We start from the raw sequence: 18090 nt of genomic DNA on the forward strand, positions 1-18090 counted from the left end.
CTTCTCATATCTCACAATTCTACACCTCTCAAAATTCGAGCATTGTTAGACACTGGACTCGAATTGAGCTTCATCTCGGAACAGGTGGTATCCTTATTACACCTCAGAAGAACTTTCTCAAAATTACCCATTGTGGGTATCGGTGGAACTCCCTCCGGACAGACTAGAGGAGTGGTAAGAATCAAATTACTTTCTATTAACTCACCTTCTGCTTCGCTTTCGCTTGATGCGCATGTGCTTTCTCAGCTCACTGCTTGCTTACCTTCTATATCTGTCAATTCACTTAGTTGGCCTTCTTTATCAAACCTTGCTTTAGCTGATCCCGACTTTCTTGCATCTGGACCTATTGATCTTCTCCTAGGAGTTGATTGTTATTCTTAATTGATAAAACCTAACCTTATTTGACATCCGCAAAACAATTTAATTGCACAAGAAACCCACTTTGGATGGGTTGTATTGGGCCAACTCCCTTCTTCGTACCATTCTTTCAATATTTCTATTGATAATACTGATACCTCTGACATTCATGATCTCCTTATTAAATTTTGAGAATTAGAAGAAATCCCGTTGAATCAGCCTCATTCCTCCGTACAACTCTCCCCAGACGAACTTATCTGTGAACAACACTTTATTGACACACATTCACGCAAGTCAGACGGCAGGTACGTTGTTCGTCTTCCATTTCAACGATCTCCTACGTCTCTTGGTGATTCAAAAAATATAGCTCATGCTCATTTACGAAGCTTATTGACCAGACTAGCTCGCAACCCTTCTTTCGCACGACTATATCACGATTTTATGAATGAATACCACTCTATGCAACATCTCAGAAATCTGAATTCCTCTCTACTCGACAAACACCCTTACTTCTACTTACCTCATCACGGTATCATGATTGCAATTGAAGATCTACTCAAGATTCGAGTTGTATTCAATGGCTCCTCCAAGACTTCTTCGAATGTCTCTTTGAATGATGTCCTCCATACAGGTGCAAAGTTGCAAGCCAATTTATTTGACATTCTTCTTTACTTTCGTCAATATGAATTTGTTTTCATAACTGATATCTCCAAAATGTTCAGGCAAATAGAGATGCATCCCGATGATTGGCGATTTTAAAGAATCCTTTGGTTAGATGATCAACAACAAATTTTTACTCATGAACTCACCACAGTGACTTACGGTACGCGCTCAGCTCCCTTCTTAGCAGTTTGCGTCATGAATCAACTTGTACAAGATGAAGAACATCGCTACCCCTTAGCAGTTGAACCCATGACCAAGGGACGTTATGTAGACGACATCTGTGGAGGAGCTGATGATCTTGAACAGCTCGACTGTGTGGCTCTTCAATTAATCCAATTATGCAAAGCTGGTGGATTTCCATTAGCTAAGTGGAAATCTAATCATCCTCAATTATTGTCTTCAATTGTTTCCAGTCCCGAGTCCAGTATTGAACATTTCTTCGACTCTTCTGATAGTAAGATTCTTGGGCTTCTTTGGATCAGTCACTCCGACGTTTTCAAGTTTAATCTAAAATTAACACCTAGCACTACTCTCACTAAGCGCAGTATTCTCTCTGAGATTGCACGCATTTTCGACCCACTCGGACTTATTTCACCCATCGTCATTCAAGCTAAAGTAATTTTACAGTCTCTATGGCTCGAAAAGCTCAATTGGGATGAACCCCTCTCTCCTCGCTTATCTCAAAGATGGTTTAACTTACAAAATAGCCTAAATAACCTAAGTCTCATCACAATACCTCGCTGGATTCATTTCCCATCTTCAAACCAACCAGTACAACTCCACGGATTCACTGATGCCTCTAAGGTAGCTCTATCAGCAGTAGTCTATCTAAGATCAATTCATCAGGACAACGTCAGTATACGACTCATTTGTGCCAAGACAAAAGTTGCCCCACTCAAACCATGCATCATTCCACGACTTGAACTGGCTTCCTGTGCTCTACTAGTGAAACTAGTTTCTCAAGTCTGTGCAACCCTCCCCATACCTGATCAGGAAATCTTTCTTTGGACTGACTCAAGTGTGGCACTCGCTTGGATAAAGGATCATCCATCAAGATGAAAGGACTTCGTGAGAAATAGAGTACATCTCATTCAGGAAACTCTCCCCAAAGCCAAGTGGTGTCTGACTCCAGGAACGCAGAATCCTGCAGACTGTGCTTCCCGTGACATGTCTTCCACTCAACTATCTCGTCACGATCTTTGGTGGAATGGCCCTCCTTGGCTGTCTCTAGCTAATTCACAATGGCCATCTCTCACTCCTAAAATCACGAACCCGATACTAAAGGAGGAAAGACCAGGATCATCATTGTTAGCCAGGCCTCGTGATCACCAACCATGGGACTTGTTAACCCGTTACTCGTCCTTGAAACGCCTTTTGACTATCACTTCGCTCTGTCAGAAAGCAGTGGACAAATTCAAACGTCAACCTTCATACTCAAAATCAACATTAGATCACGAGGATTATGAACGTGCTCTACTCTTCTGGATTCACTCAACTCAACATGTCTTCTTTGCTGATACCATTCATGATCTCTCCAATGACCTCTCCTTGTCCAACTCCAATCCTCTGCTTCGCTACACTCCCTTCCTTGATCATAAAGGTACCCTATGTTTGGGAGGCCGACTCAAACACTTCTACCTTGACTCCAATGCAAAACACCCAATTATTTTACCAAGACATTGCCCTCTATCTGACCTTCTCATTGCAGATGCACATGACCGGACGCTCCACGGAGGTACTCAAGTAACCATGGCAACCCTGAGACAACGCTTTTGGATTCTTGGTGGTCGAGCTTTCGTTCGCTCCCATATCCTAAAGTGCATCACTTGTGCCAGATATCGAAGTATTAGAGCTCAACAACTCATGGGTCAGCTACCGACTGTCCGAGTCACACCTTCTCGACCTTTTCTACACACCGGAGTGGACTACGCCGGACCAGACGTTCTCAAAACTCGTTTAGGTCTTGGCGCTAAAACGTATAAAGGCTGGCTTGCCATATTCACGTGTTTCTCAACATCTGCCGTCCACTTAGAAGTCGTCTCGGACTATTCAGCCAATGCATTCCTGGCTGCTTATCGACGACTAGTTGGTAGACGTGGAATTTTTCAAGTTCTATATAGTGACTGCGGTACTACTTTCCAAGGAGCAAACTCTACATTAAGACAATTATTCTCTGACGCTTCTCTAGATCATGATCATCTCAAGCAACTTCTCTTGAACGACGGCACCTTGTGGAAATTTAACCCTCCCGCAGCCCCTCATTTTCGAGGTAAATGGGAAGCCGCCGTTAAATTGGTTAAGTTTCACCTCAATCGCACCATTGGAGACACACCGATGACCTTTGAGGAACTGACCACTCTACTGATACAGATCGAATCTGTATTAAATTCGCGGCCGTTATCAGCCCTATCTGAGGACCCGGACGATCTCAAAACACTCACGCCTGGGCACTTTCTCATTGGACAAGCTCTCAACACGATCCCGAAACCTTCACTACTCGACATCTCTACTTCACGATTAGACCGCTGGCAATTTCTACAACAACGTTTGCAATACTTCTGGTCTCGTTGGTCATCGGAATGCCTTCAACGTCATCTCTCAAGATCAAAATGGTTCCATCAACGCAACGAAATACAAGTTGGCTCGTTAGTGTTAATCACCAATGAACACACACCACCTTCAAAATGGCCCTTAGCACGAGTCATCAAGTTACACCCTGGTAACGATGGATTAACGAGGGTTGTGATTATTCGGTCTGCAACAACTACTCTAAAGCGACCAATTGCCAAGCTCGCCATACTACCGCTAACACCACAAGACGACATCACTGATTCAACGCAGACCACTCCAAATTCTGACAACACAGTTGCCATCGCGGGGGAGAAATGTTAAAAAAACTTCCGAGTTAAAATTTCGCCTTTATATTTTGCGTCAATATAATATCAAAGTATTTCTCAAACAAAACCAGTGTATTTTTTGCTTTTAAAATTAATGCCAACTAATTAAAATAAATTAACATTATATTTTGCCAGACTTCTCCTGAGTGAACTCATTTGGTGCCCTTCCCCCTTTTTTCAAAAAGTGCGTTTTCTTTATTTTCTTAACACCCAATAAGATTTTTAATAAATACAATTTTTTCCAGAAAATATTTGTGGAATGGTTCAAACGTAAACAGAAAAGGATAATTTAAGAAGAAAAAAACAAGCTAGAATTAACTGATCTTGTTGGTTTTAATTTTTCAATTTACTTAGACGAATTTATTATTCTTTTGTTTTATTTCTATTTTAAAATGCGTTGTCATTTATGTAAAATACGGTAGGGTGCAAAGATGCCTTCTTAGTTTGAACGTGTCGCACTCATATGTTTCCATGGAAACATATGAGTGTGACACGTTCAAACTAAGAAGGCATCTTTGCACTCTACTGTACCTTGCAACACATCTTTAAAGGCCTTAATTTCACATTATCGTATTTTTCATAACGTTAACGAGAAGAGTAAATATTGATACCGGTCACTATAGAGGGGAGTATCTGGATCAAAGGCCAGTTTGATTCTTCAAATAAAATTCGAATTCACAAAAATTAAATAAAGAATTGAATAACCATAAAGGCGGAGTTCGGTATTCACGTTGTGTGTGTGTACTCTAATATTGAGAGGACATCTAACTCAACGTTGAAAGATATCGAGAGGCAACCAGCTCGATACTTTCCGATAATTAGAGTGCCGAGAGGCAACCAGCTCGGGGTACTCTAATATTGAGAGGATATCCAACTCAATGTTGAAAGATATCGAGAGGCAACCAGCTCGATACTTTCCGATAATTAGAGTGCTGAGAGGCAACCAGCTCGGTGTACTCTAATATTGAGAGGATATCCAACTCAATACTGTGCTATGTTTAAAGACAGCGGAGGGGGGTGCATGAAAATAAATGAATTTAATTGAGTCAAAAGCATGTAAAATTTCAAAGACAGTTTATTTTTAAAAGTACAAATCGATGAAAAAGTTTAAGTATCGGAGCTCGGGAAAATATTTTAAGTTCCTAAGGACGAAAAATACTCTGAGTTCAAAGTTCGACGAAAATATTCTAAGTTCAAAGTTAATCGAAAATATTTTAAGTCCGAAGTTGGACGAAAATATTTTAAGTTCAAAATTGGGTGAAAATATTCTAAGCCCCAAAAGTGGAAAATAGTTTAAGTCCCACAGTAGTGTTAGCAGTAGGCAAGGCTAAGGAGAGGAGGCAACCAACCTCTTAGTGAGCTCTGAGAAGAACTGACGTTTTGGTCCAGTGCATCGAGCTCCCTCGATCGCAATTTCCCAAAATGTACAGTGGGAGAATTTCTCAAAGAGAGAGGGCAAGATCGCGTCTGCGCTCCCTATCTCTGACACAAAACGATGCGCGTACGGTTCACGCATTTCGCTTGGACCAGAGGTAGAGTCGCGCGTCTTCTCGCGAGTTTTTCCTATATGTCAAAGAATTCTCTTAAAATAAAATAAAATTACTTAGCCTTTCCTAATTACTAATTAACTAAATATTTATTTGCTTCAAAAAACCCTTTGTTTAAACAATTTGCCGCGAAAGAATGTTTAAAAAAAAGTCTAAAAAGTAAACTAAAAATTGTATTACAATTTTCCTTTAGGATAGTAACATTAGCTCGGCCAAGACTATGCGGGAACGAAAAATAATGTTTTGTTTTTTTCCTACTATTTAGTGACCTGTATCAATATATTTGTTCAATATGTGAAAGATCATTTCCTTCCTTGAATTCCTTTAAACGTCATATCAAACTTGATCATTCATCTAAATTTCCTACTAAAGAACTCACTTCTCCTTTTGATAAGAACGTCTCTTGATCAAGTGTCAGTAGTGTTTGCATTAGCTCATCCTCGCCAAGTACATCAAATTTTTCTGTTAAAGTTCTTCCTGATGTATCTATTGCTAGCGCGTTTGACAGTACACACACATTAGTATCTAATTTAAAGCAGTTTTATTATAAGAATATTTCTTCTGACAAAGGTCCTAATGTCTCTTGTGTTAAAAGTAATCGCGTATTAGAATCGAGTAAGTCACATTTCCCTTCCTTTTTTTCTTCTTCTTCCACTTCTTATGATTCAACTTTAAGCTCTAATAGTGCTCCTGATTCTAATAATAATTGCAAGGAATCAAATGATAATAATAATATCAACATTTCTAAGAGCGAGGAACAATCTAATCTAACTGATTTAATTGAAGGAAAAATGAATCGCATGATTACAAATATTTACAGCAATCCATCAATACCCAGAAACATGGTTCAATGTGTGATTGATGAAATGAATAATATCGTAACCATTCCACTAAAAACAATGCAAGAAAAAAATAAACAGATTTTAGAGAAAAATTCGATACCTCAAAATGAACAAAAAGAAATTGATTCAATGTTTCAAGTTTTACCTGACATGCTAGAAAAAAAAACTGAATATTTACGTTTAAAAAACTTAAGAGAAAGTGGAATTTACACTGATCCTACTTCTCATACAATTTGTCAAGATTTCGAAGTAATTGGTAACAAAGAAGTTCCAAAAAATAGATGCGTTCAAATTATTCCATTAAGACATCTTTTAAAATCTTTTCTTAAAATTGAAAGTGTATTGGATATAATATTAAATTACATGTCCTCCTTAACCCATTATGGACCAGACGGACGGAAAATTTCCATTGACTTTGAGGACCTTGTTTTTTAATAAAATGCATATAAAAAAATTTGCACATACCATTTTTAATGTAAAATTTACTCCTCTTTCAGATTCTGCTATTAAAATTTGTTTTTACCGAATTGTTAAAAAGTTTTAAACAATTTTTTCCAAAAAAACACGATTTTTCGAGAAAAATATTTCATTTCAGACGTATTTTCACCGGAAAAAGTAGACAGATACTCTCAAAAGCTCCAAATATCGCGTCCATGGACCCTCAGCTACAAATCCCTAAAGCGATCAATTTTTTTTAAAAATGGCGGACACTAATATGGCGGCTAAAACTAAAAAAATGGTTCACATGAAACATAGTGCTCCAACTTTTTCAAGTCACTGAAATGGCCTGAAACTCTCTACTGGGGGGTTCTTGGAGTCGCTAATTACGAATATGATGTGCGTTTTGAAAAATTCAAAATGTCGGATCCAATATGGCGGACGAGTTATGTAAAAATTAATGAGATTCACCTGAAACTTGTTACTCTGGGGTTCTTGGGATCGCTGATTACGAATATGATGTCAGTTTTGAAAAATTCAAAATGGCGGATCCAATATGGCGGACGAGTTATGTAAAAATTAATTGGACTCACCTGAAACTCTCTACTCGGGGGTTCTTGGAGGCGCTGATTACGAATATGATGTCAGTTTTTAAAAATTTAATCCTTAAAGCGCACCCTGGGTTTGCGACACTCATATTCTAGCTTTTTACTCAAATATCTCGTTTAAATTCGTAAAAATTGACATTATTGTCCCAAGTGTCTTTGTGTATTTGATAACTTTATGAAGTTGACGGCGAAACATTTCTATGTGGCTGACGCCCAGTTATCGGTTTAAGGTAATTTCAGTAGTTTAAGAAATTTTTTTTGTAGATATTAAGATTAAATAAATTATTATGAAACCTATTTTTCTTCAAAATAGATGTACTGACCTACAATAAATAATAATTTTTATAAAAGATAATATCATATTTTAGCTTGAAGAACACACAGTAAAGTCCCCGGGTGTCGCACTCCCAGGAGAAAAAACAAGGCTTTTTTCCGTGACTTCAATTCATGCCTTTTTTAGGTAGTAGTTTCACCGGATTTCGCGATGAATTTCTTGCGTTTAGCGGTTAGGCCACGCCTTAGCCCTTATTGGCCTAAGCTCGTTGCAAGAATCTCACCGGGAAAAACCGTGAGCGTCCTGCATTTGTACTGTGAGAAATGTTAAAATGTCGAATCTGATCAAAACTCGTCACTCAAGGGTTTTTGGGGCTGATTAAAAATTCGGTGTTAGTTCTTCAAAACTTTAAATTGCAGTTCCAATATGGCAGAATTTTTTAAAAATTATCCTGATTGACCTAAAACTGTTTACTTCTAGATTTTGAAGATCACTGATTACAAATCTTATGTCAGTTTTCGACAATTAAAAATGGCGGATCCAATATGGCGGACGAAAAATTTTAATGTCGTCTATTTCACTGGATACTTGTCACTCTGGGGTTTTCGGAGTCGTTGATTTAGAAACTGACATTATATTCGTAATCAGCGAGGCCGAAACCCCCAGAGTGACGAGTATCCAGTGAAATAGACGACATTAAAATTTTTCGTCCGCCATATTAAATCCGCCATTTTTAATTTTCGAAAATTGACATCATATTCGTATTTCAGCGCCCACAAATAACCCCCAAGAAGAGAGTTTCAGGTGAATCTAATTAATTTTTACAAAACTCGTCCGCCATATTAGATCCGCCATTTTGAACTTTTGAAAACTGACATCATATTCGTAATCAGCGACCCCAAGAACCTCCGAGTAACGAGTTTCAGGCCATTTCAGTGACTTGAAAAAGTTGGAGCACTATGTTTCATGTGAACCATTTATTTAGTTTTAGCCGCCATATTAGTGTCCGCCATTTTAAAAAAAAATTGATCGCTTCAGGGATTTGTAGCTGAGGGTCCATGGACGCGATATTTGGAGCTTTTGAGAGTATCTGTCTACTTTTTTCCGGTGAAAATACGTCTGAAATGGAATATTTTTCTCGAAAAATCGTGTTTTTTTGGAAAAAATTGTTTATAACTTTTTAACAATTTGATATAAACAAATTTTAACAGTAGAATCTGAAAGAGGAGTAAATTTTTCATTAAAAATTGTATGTGCCAATTTTTTTATATGCATTTTAATAAAAAACGAGGTCCTCAGAGTCAATTGGAATTTTTCATCCGTCTGGTCCTTAATGGGTTAAAAACTGATTATCACTAATATCGTACAAGCAGGAGTATGGAAAAGTAATGATAAACACTTCAAGGAGGAAATATGTCTTCCTTTAGCATTGTATTTTGATGAATACGAAACGGGAAATGCTCTTGGTTCTCATAGCGGAATCCATAAACTAGGCGCAGCCTATGTTATTCTTCTGTCTGCCACCTCAGTTTAGAGGAAAGTTAGAAAATATTTTTCTAGCATTGTTAATGCATCATGATGACCATAAAAAAGCTGGTAATTTGCCGTAATTTTAGAAGATAACCTTGGCTTAAATGAAATTTTGGGATACAGCGGAGGTTTTTCTGCTAATTTTTATTGTAGAATATGTAAATTAATTAAGTCTAAAGCAAAGTACGCTACAGAGATTATGGATTCGGATATTAGAACAGAAATGATGTACAACACAGATGTAAAAGACAACAATTTTCAAGAAAGTGGTATAAAAGAGGAATGTGTTTTTAATAATATTCCTTTTTTCCATTGTGTAAAAAATATAGATGTTGATATTATGCATGATATTTTGGAGGGTGTTTTACCAGACAAAACGGGCTTAGTATTTCATCGTTTAATTATTGTAGATAAATTAATTAAATTCGATGAATTTAATTCAATAATTCAGAATTTCAATTATCAATTTGAATCGTGCAAACCACCTCTTATAACTCTAAAACAACTGAAGAATAGATATATAAAAATGGCCGCTGCTGAAATGTTGACTTTTTTTACATACATGCCTATTATGTTTGGTCGCTTTATTCCTGAAGACAATAAATATTGGAAGCTTTTGATTCAAATGAGGAGAAATCTCTCTTTCTTAAAATCTCATTCCTTCGATCTAGAATGGCTTGATTATCTAAATAATCTTATTTCAGAACATCATTTAGATTATATTGAACTTTTTGGAGCCTTAAAACCTAAGTACCATTTTATGCTCAATTACACTTATGTTATAGATAAGATGGGGCCCTTAGAGCACATTCAAGCAATGAGAGGTGAAGCAAAACATAGAGAAGGGTTAGATTTTCTAAAGTGGACTTTAAATTTTTAAAAGTTGAAATTTATCAGTGTAAATGTGCAAAAAGATAGTTCTATTAGAGTTACGAATAACCTGTAAATTTTATTAAAAAATATTCAATTGTTTATTTTTTATAAACAATTGAAATTTTATCCATAACATTTTTTTTTGCAAATTCTTGCAAATTCTTTTTGCAAATTAACTATGAAATTACAAACTTTATAAAAATAATGTTTACTCCATGGAAGCTCTTAATTTGTTATAAAAAATAATTATTTATTATAAACAAATTAAAAATAAAACGTGTTCTGGATAACCATATTTAATTTTATAAATAAGAACTTTAAGAGAATTTATTAAGGATTGCATATCAAAAAGAAAAAATTGTTTCAAGCAAATATTTTATTAATTATGAATTTTTTTGTAAGCGCGCGCAAGCTCCGTGATGTGGGCTCCCGCGTCTGGCGCTTTAACTTGTTTATTTTGGAAGGTTTTCTTTCATAATTTTTTTCAAATTTGGTTTGTATGTTTTGAACTAAAATTCAATTGGAATACTTGTTTATAATAAAATTAGTAATATATTATTTTATTTATATTTATTTATGTAATCTATTTTAAGTTTATTGTTTAATTGTTTTCAGTTGAATATTTCTTGCTTCCAGAAAAACAAGTTTTAACTAATTTTTTTGTATTATATAATTTAAAAATATTTTTAATTTACTTGTAAACTTCCGTACCTATTAAAATTAAAAAGTAGTAATACAATATATTTTACTACTAAACAGATTAAAATTTTTATGAGTGTTTTAATGCAATCTGCTCGGTAATTTTGTTCAAAATTACGTAAAGGTAAAAAAAATGTTACTCAAACTGAAAGGATTTTTATAAAATTTATTTTATAAAAAAATTATATTGTAATTTATATAGTATAAAATAAATTTTTTTAAAATCCTTTCAGTTTGAGGATTTTGTAAAATTTTATTTATAAAAAGATAATATTTTAACATAAATTTTTTAAAAGTTCGTTCAGTTTGAGTAAAATTTTTTTTTACTTTTACGTAATTTTGAACAAAATTTTACCACATTATGCTTACCGAGGAAATTGCCTTAAAACCCTCATAAAAAATTGTAGTCTGTTTAGTAGTAAAATATATTGTATTACTACTTTTTATTTTTAATAGGTACGAAAGTTTACAAGTAAATATATAAAATTATAGAATTAAAAAAAATCAGTTAAAACATGTTTTTTTCGAAGCGAGAAATATTCAACTGAAAACAATTAAATAACAAAAAAACAGTTTTGTTTTAAGCGGATTCCTTTTTTTTTAATGCATATTTTCCTCTTGAATATGGCTCAAAAACAATCATCTTATCTTAAGAGCAAAATACTCTTCCATTAAGTGTAATATTCTTGATTCAAGAGGAATTTTCCTCTCAAAAGAAGAATATTTTTTCAGTGAATAAACTTAAAATAGAAATTATAAATAAATAATATAAATAAAATAATGTATTACTAATTTTATTATAAACAAGTATTCCAATTGAATTTTAGATCAAAACATACAAACCAAATTTGAAACAAATTATGAAAGAAAACCTTCCAAAATAAACAAGTTAAAGCGTGCAAAGCGGGGCACACGACATTCGTCAGACGCGGGAGCCCACATCACGGAGCTTGCGCGCTCTTACAAAAAAATTCATAATTAATAAAATATTTGCTTGAAACAATTTTTTCTTTTTGATATGCAATCCTTAATAAATTCTCTTATAGTTCTTATTTATAAAATTAAATATGGTTTTCCAGAACACGTTTTATTTTTAATTTGTTTATAATAAATAATTATTTTTTATAACAAATTAAGAGCTTCGATGGAGTAAACATTATTTTTATAAAGTTTATAATTTCATAGTTAATTTGCAAAAAGAAAAAATTCAGCCGATATCTGTCTTAAAGACTATAAAGCGAGTGAATTTGTAAAAATATGTAATACTCTATATCGTTGTAATATTGTAATTGAAATTAACCTTAATTAATTATGCACAGTTAATTAAATACTCACCAGTTTTATTTTACGAATATTCGGACAAAAAGTTTGTAATTACTAAAAGCGAATTGTAAAACATTTGATGTTATTTAATAAAATTAGGTTCTTAAGGACTTTTTAAAGAATTTTAATTATACTTTATTTTATCTAAAAAAATATATCATTCTTTATTATAATTAAAATAAGCTAAAATTTTAAAAATGATTTCTAGTCTTACAAAATTTATGCCAGTAAATATTTAAAGAAAAGATTTATATTAAAATTATTACTAATTATTATTAATTGCCCATTTATTATAATTACACAGGCCAACAAAATTTTGTTGCCCAACCAATGGAAGCCAATTCTTATAGGATTTTGTCCGTAGAAGCCGAATTTGACCTTGAAAATATTGGATTGGCTCTAGTTTTCAAACAATTTACGTTTCAATACGCAAAATAAGCATTTTTGGCATTTTTTGAATGAATGTAAAACCAAATACCGAAACAGTAAATCTGTCTGCATAGGACCAAATTACAGCTTAAATACTGCTCTTTAATATCCAAAAACAAAAAATTTAATTTATATACACTTTTACCTTTAATGTCCAATGGAACATACGCTGTTTCATAAACGTATTGAAAATAACATTACTTTTGACCAGGTAAGACAATTTAAGTAAAAATTTGTCTCTCTGGGGGTATTTGTAGTCGCTGCTTAGAAATCCGCATTCAGATTTTAATATTCAAAATGGCGGATTTAATATGGCGAATTTTTTTTTTATTTGGCATTTTTATCATAAAGGTGTAAACTATTTTTAAAAATTAGTCCGAAATTTTTAATTTTTATATTTCATAGCAGATTTATAAGCAGCGACCACAAAAACCTTCAGAGAGACTAATTTTTACTTAAATTGCCTTACCTGGTCAAAAGTAATGTTATTTTCAATACGTTTATGGAACAGCGTATGTCCCATTGGACATTAAAGGTTAAATTGTAAATAAATTAAATTTTTTGTTTTTGGATATTAAAGAGCAGTATTTAAGCTTTAATTTGGTCCTATGCGGACAAATTTACTGTTTCAGTATTTGGTTTTACATTCATTCAAAAAATGCCAAAAATGCGTATTTTGCGTATTGAAACGTAAGTTGCTTAAAAACTAGAGCCAATCCAATATTTTCAAGGTCAAATTTGGATTCTACGGACAAAATCCTATAAGAATCGGCAATAACATTTTAGGCAACATGCAATTGATGAAATTTTGTCGGCCTGTGTTATAATTAATTAATTATTATAATTATTACTAATCATTTTTCATATAATGATAATAATAAAATAAAGTATTATTACAATTAAAACATCTATTTAAAAGAACAATTATTTAGAATTAATAATATTAGTAAATTATTATTATTATTAAAATTTTTATTATTATTAGTAAATTATTAATAAATAGTAAAAAATAATTTATTTATTCAATTGAATTATTTCCACAATTAAACATCTATTTGAAAAAATTACGATTAACCGATAAAATATTAAAACATAAATTCCTGGATTGCAAAATTAATACTCCCTAAAATTAATTTTTAATTTAAAAGTGTGAAGATAAATCTGAAAGATTGTCAAACCAAACACACTGTTTTGATATTACGTAGATAATAACCTACATATAACAGAGTTTTGTCCCATAGTTGACACAGGAAATTTTTTAAGTTTTACACTCCTCAAGGTAATTTTCATTATCCTTTTTTCTCCGTGAAGGACAAGGAGTTTTTGGTAAGTATTACTCAAATAATAATTGTAACTCTATAGTTTGATTCTTATAGAAAATTGTTTATTGATAATATTATGTCTACAACTATGGATTTAAAGAAACTATTCAATTGCACTAATGTTTTTCTCAATAATTACATCTCATCCTCGAACAGACATCAGAACAGTAAAATAAGACATTGATGTTTGCAGAACCTTAAATTAATTCTACAAATTAATATTGAAAATTTTATTTATTAGAAAATAAATATTTTAATATTGTCGAACTTCAACTTCCTATTGATTGTAAAATTTAGTATGTAATTTAAAAATTTTTCTTACCCTCGTAAAAAATTGTAATGAAAGTATAAATATCCTGCCAACGATAAATGTGGTTGGTCTAGATACCCTTTCCAGAATTATGAGTAACAGTTTTCTTGTTTCAGTTGACAGACAATACCAATCTGCATTGTATCTATTAAAATCAATGTTAAACATTACATTTTTGATTCCTCAACACAGGATATTAAGAAAGTTTTAATTTATAAATTATCTGAAGATTAAATTATTTAACAAAATATCGTTTTTTCGCATTTGAGCAGTTCAATACGAAAAGCAATTGGTGGATCACCGATTTTTCTTAAAGTTTGTAATTTTGTAGTACTTGGGGTACTAAATAACTGTGTAAAACAGTTTTTCAAAAAAAAATTTTATTTGCAAGATATTTAGATCGCAACAAAAACATCTTTGATGCAAAAAGTTCCGCCAAGTAAAAGATTTTGTGACTGTCCAAACAATTAGTGAAATAAAAGTTTACCAAGTAAAATTTATAATTAAAATTTTAATAATGATTAATTTTAAATATTTTCTCTACTACACAACTCGAAGTACATATTGCAGTTGAAAAAACAACCCGGGCTTAGCTGTTGTTATTGTACATTGCGGCTTAATTACATTTTCGAATTAAGTCAATGTTCTTCATTGCATTTTGAATTGTAACAAATAAAATTTAACTTTATAATTAACATTAACAAAAAACGAAATCTAATTACTCGTCATAATAAAAAATTTCTATTTCATCAATTTAAAAATTTTGGCGTCAATACTTTTATTAATTACAAGTTAGAAGTATTATTGACGCCAAGATTTTTAAATTGATGAAATAGAAATTTTTTATTATGACGAGTAATTAGATTTCGTTTTTTGTTAATGTTAATTATAAAGTTAAATTTTATTTGTTACAATTCAAAATGCAATGAAGAACATTGACTGAATTCGGAAATGTAATTAAGGCGCAATGTACAATAACAGCTAAGCCCGGGTTGTTTTTTCTAACTGCAATATGTACTTCGAGTTGTGTAGTAGAGAAAATATTTAAAAACAATCATTATTAAAATTTTAATTATAAATTTTACTTGGTAAACTTTTATTTCACTAATTGTTTGGACAGTCACAAAATCTTTTACTTGGCGGGACTTTTTGCATTAAAGATGTTTTTGTTAAGATTTTAAAACTTTCTGCGTCATCTCAACTTTTTAATAAATGAAATAATTAATTGTAAAAATATTGTGGTCTTTGAACTAATAATTTAAAATAAAATACAATTAAGTTTTAAATAAGAATTTATTAAAGATATGATTCTTTACAGAAATTTTTACATAATTTTTAGAATTTTTATTCTATAACACTCTAAAAATAACATAAAAACAAAAAAGTTTTTAAATTAAATTTCAAGCTTTCAATCCATAATAATATTGTCTGCTTATGTTTAATATAATAAAAGGCGAATGTTTTGAGTGGAAAAGAAGTTAGATACAAAATAAATCTCGGTCAAAGAACAAGAAAAAAGAATAAATTCATGATTTACTTTCGCCACGCCAAATTTACTTTCGCCACGCTCTTCAGAGCAGTTGATAAAAGTTCTACTTTCGCCACACTTTTCTACTAAGAAAAGTACTCTTTTCAGAGAAAGTGTTGGAGAAAAGTCATTTATTCAAAATTGTAGAAAAAATGTCAATTTTTTATAATATTAAAAAAAAATTTAAGAAAAAATAATTTTTCAATAATTTGTTTAAACAATAATTTTTTATTGTTAAAAGAAAAGCAAAGGACATCATGGAATTTTCTAGAAAAATTATTTTCTCAAAATTTGAACCTTCCTTAATAAGTGGTTAAATTTTTAAAGAAGTGATTTTTGATATTTTTGAGAAAAAAATTTTTGAAGTTTCCGCTACGAGTTTTTGTGCTTTGCGCTAACTAAGCAGCGCCTATATCAGTGTATTTTAAAATATGAAATGACCTTCACTGCTCGCTCCTAATACATTTATTAATTATATACGTATATATTATTATTATAAACAGTTTAACAATACATTTTTACTTTTTTATAAACATTATTTTTATTTTTTAACCCATTAATGACCATGGGCACAGAAACGCATATATAAAAAGGTAGAAGGATCGTTTTTTAAGTTAAAAATTTTTTTAAACAAAATTAGTTTAATTAGGAGAGTTTTTGACGTTAAAAATTTTGTTAACAAAATTTTTACCTGAAAAACGATCCTTCTACCTCATGCAGTATAAATACAGGCTAATTGTTTATAATATTTTTACAACAATATGTCTTTTTTTTAAAATTATGTAATATACGTTCTCGTAGTCGTTTTTTTGCGTCGAATCGAATGGCGCTATCAGTTTTTTATGAAAATCAATTTTTTTTCATTTGCTTATAACAAATTGTTTAAAAAAATTTTTTTTTTAATTTTTAACGTCAAAAATTATCATTAGACCCTATGCCAGGATCCCAATAGTTACTTTTTATATATGCGTTCCTGTGCCCATGGGTATTAATGGGTTAAAAAAGGAAAATAATGTTTATAAAAAAGTAAAAATATATTGTTAAACTGTTTATAATAATAATATATACGTATATAATTAATAAATGTATTAGGGGCAAGCAATGAAGGTCATATCATCTTTTAAAATATACTGATATAGGCGCTGCTTAATTAGCGCAACGCACAAAAACTCGTAGCGCAAACTTCAAAATTTTTTTCTCAAAAACATCAAAAATTTATTTTTTTAATAATTTAACCACTTATTAAGAAAGGTTCAAATTTTGAGAAAATAATTTTTCTAGAAAATTCCATGATGTCCTTTGTTTTTTTTAAACAATAAAAAATTATTGTTTAAACAAATTATTGAAAAATTAATTTTTCTTAACTTTTTTTTTAAATTATAAAAAATTGACATTTTCTCTACAATTTTGAATAAATGACTTTTTCTTGTAGAATCAATAGTTTTCGAAATAAAAATTCTTAAAAAAGTCATTTTTTTCAGTTTCCGAATTTTCAAATCTAAATATCTTGCAAAAAAAATATTTTTTGCAAAACTGTTTGGCAGTTATTTAGTACCCCAACTACTACAAAATTACAAACTTTAAGAAAAATCGGTGATCCACCATTTGCTTTTCGTATGGAACTGCCCATTTCTCAATTGGCAAATATACTAAAATAATAAAAATTAATTATTACATGCAGCTAGAAATGCTGAGACTGTTATCCAGTAAATGTTGAGTTGGTAGAGTTAAAAAGAAAATATGAAACACTTGACATATTGCATAACATCCAAACCTTATACCATCTCCGGAACTCTTAGAACTCATTACGAACTGTATCACAGAACAAGATTAAATAGTAGCTTAATGTCCTATATAGATAGAAAAATTATTCTTCGCGAATCAACTAAAAGAGTTTATTTTCTTTAAATTTTATCTTTAATTCACAACAAACTAACTCTAAAAAAATTGCTTTAATAAACAATTTAACTAATTAATCTGCAAGACTTAAAATTTTTCTTTAAAGAAGTAATTAACAGACTTTCTCCAATTAAAGGATAGATAGAAGAACATTTAAAGAACGAAAAAGAACAATGAATCTATGACATTACAAAGAGTATGTAACGAATTTTTTAATATAAGGCCGTGTTCTTTTCATTCACAGGAAATAAATAATATTCATTTAGACCGAGTAATAAATTTACAAATTAGTATTTTATTTTTTATTACAGAATATAGATACAAATCATTTTTAATGATTTTAAAGTACTGACCTGAACTCCTGTTATGCTTAAATCGATTATACTAAGCCCAAATACCAAAAGATAGGCTGTTGAAAAAACATTTTGAACATCATTGACATATCTTGAAAATTGAAATATTAAAATCAATTTAAAATAATAAGTTAACTACACAGAAAAAATTTCTGTACGTCAGACGTTCCTACCTGTTAACCCTCCGTCACACACCTA

The 18090-nt window shown here is 31.4% G+C and overlaps 3 protein-coding genes across 3 annotated transcripts; 2 read left to right on the forward strand and 1 right to left on the reverse strand.

Moving 5' to 3' along the window:
• Positions 1–1215: 1215 nt before the first annotated feature.
• On the forward strand, positions 1216–2079 carry LOC122504846. Its single transcript, XM_043616136.1, has one exon. It carries the CDS (start codon positions 1216–1218, stop codon positions 2077–2079), a length of 864 nt encoding a protein of 287 aa, XP_043472071.1.
• Positions 2080–2187: 108 nt separating this feature from the next.
• LOC122504847 lies at positions 2188–3912 on the forward strand. The gene has a single exon (XM_043616137.1). It carries the CDS (start codon positions 2188–2190, stop codon positions 3910–3912), a length of 1725 nt encoding a protein of 574 aa, XP_043472072.1.
• A 9973-nt stretch (positions 3913–13885) lies between these two features.
• Positions 13886–17446, reverse strand: LOC122504848 (odorant receptor Or2-like). Its single transcript, XM_043616138.1, has 3 exons — positions 17316–17446; positions 14125–14257; positions 13886–13998 (listed from the first exon to the last, which is right to left on the reverse strand). The coding sequence occupies exons 1-3, from the start codon at positions 17444–17446 to the stop codon at positions 13945–13947; spliced, it is 318 nt and encodes a 105-aa protein (XP_043472073.1). The 3' UTR covers positions 13886–13944.
• Positions 17447–18090: the final 644 nt, after the last annotated feature.

Source organism: Leptopilina heterotoma, unplaced genomic scaffold, assembly GCF_015476425.1.
Source record: "Leptopilina heterotoma isolate Lh14 unplaced genomic scaffold, ASM1547642v1 Lhet_323, whole genome shotgun sequence".
NCBI classification, from domain to species: Eukaryota; Metazoa; Arthropoda; class Insecta; order Hymenoptera; family Figitidae; genus Leptopilina; species Leptopilina heterotoma.

Excerpts from the sequence above, each read along its gene's own strand:
- LOC122504846 (XM_043616136.1), top strand. The coding sequence starts at position 1,216 with ATGAATCAACTTGTACAAGATGAAGAACATCGCTACCCCTTAGCAGTT.
- LOC122504847 (XM_043616137.1), top strand. The coding sequence starts at position 2,188 with ATGTCTTCCACTCAACTATCTCGTCACGATCTTTGGTGGAATGGCCCT.
- LOC122504848 (XM_043616138.1), bottom strand. The coding sequence starts at position 17,446 with ATGAGTTCTAAGAGTTCCGGAGATGGTATAAGGTTTGGATGTTATGCA. Across the intron at positions 14,258-17,315 it reads CTCAGCATTTCTAGCTGCAT|ATACAATGCAGATTGGTATT; the intron begins GTAATAATTAAT and ends TGATTTTAATAG. Across the intron at positions 13,999-14,124 it reads CATTACAATTTTTTACGAGG|GTTCTGCAAACATCAATGTC; the intron begins GTAAGAAAAATT and ends AATTAATTTAAG.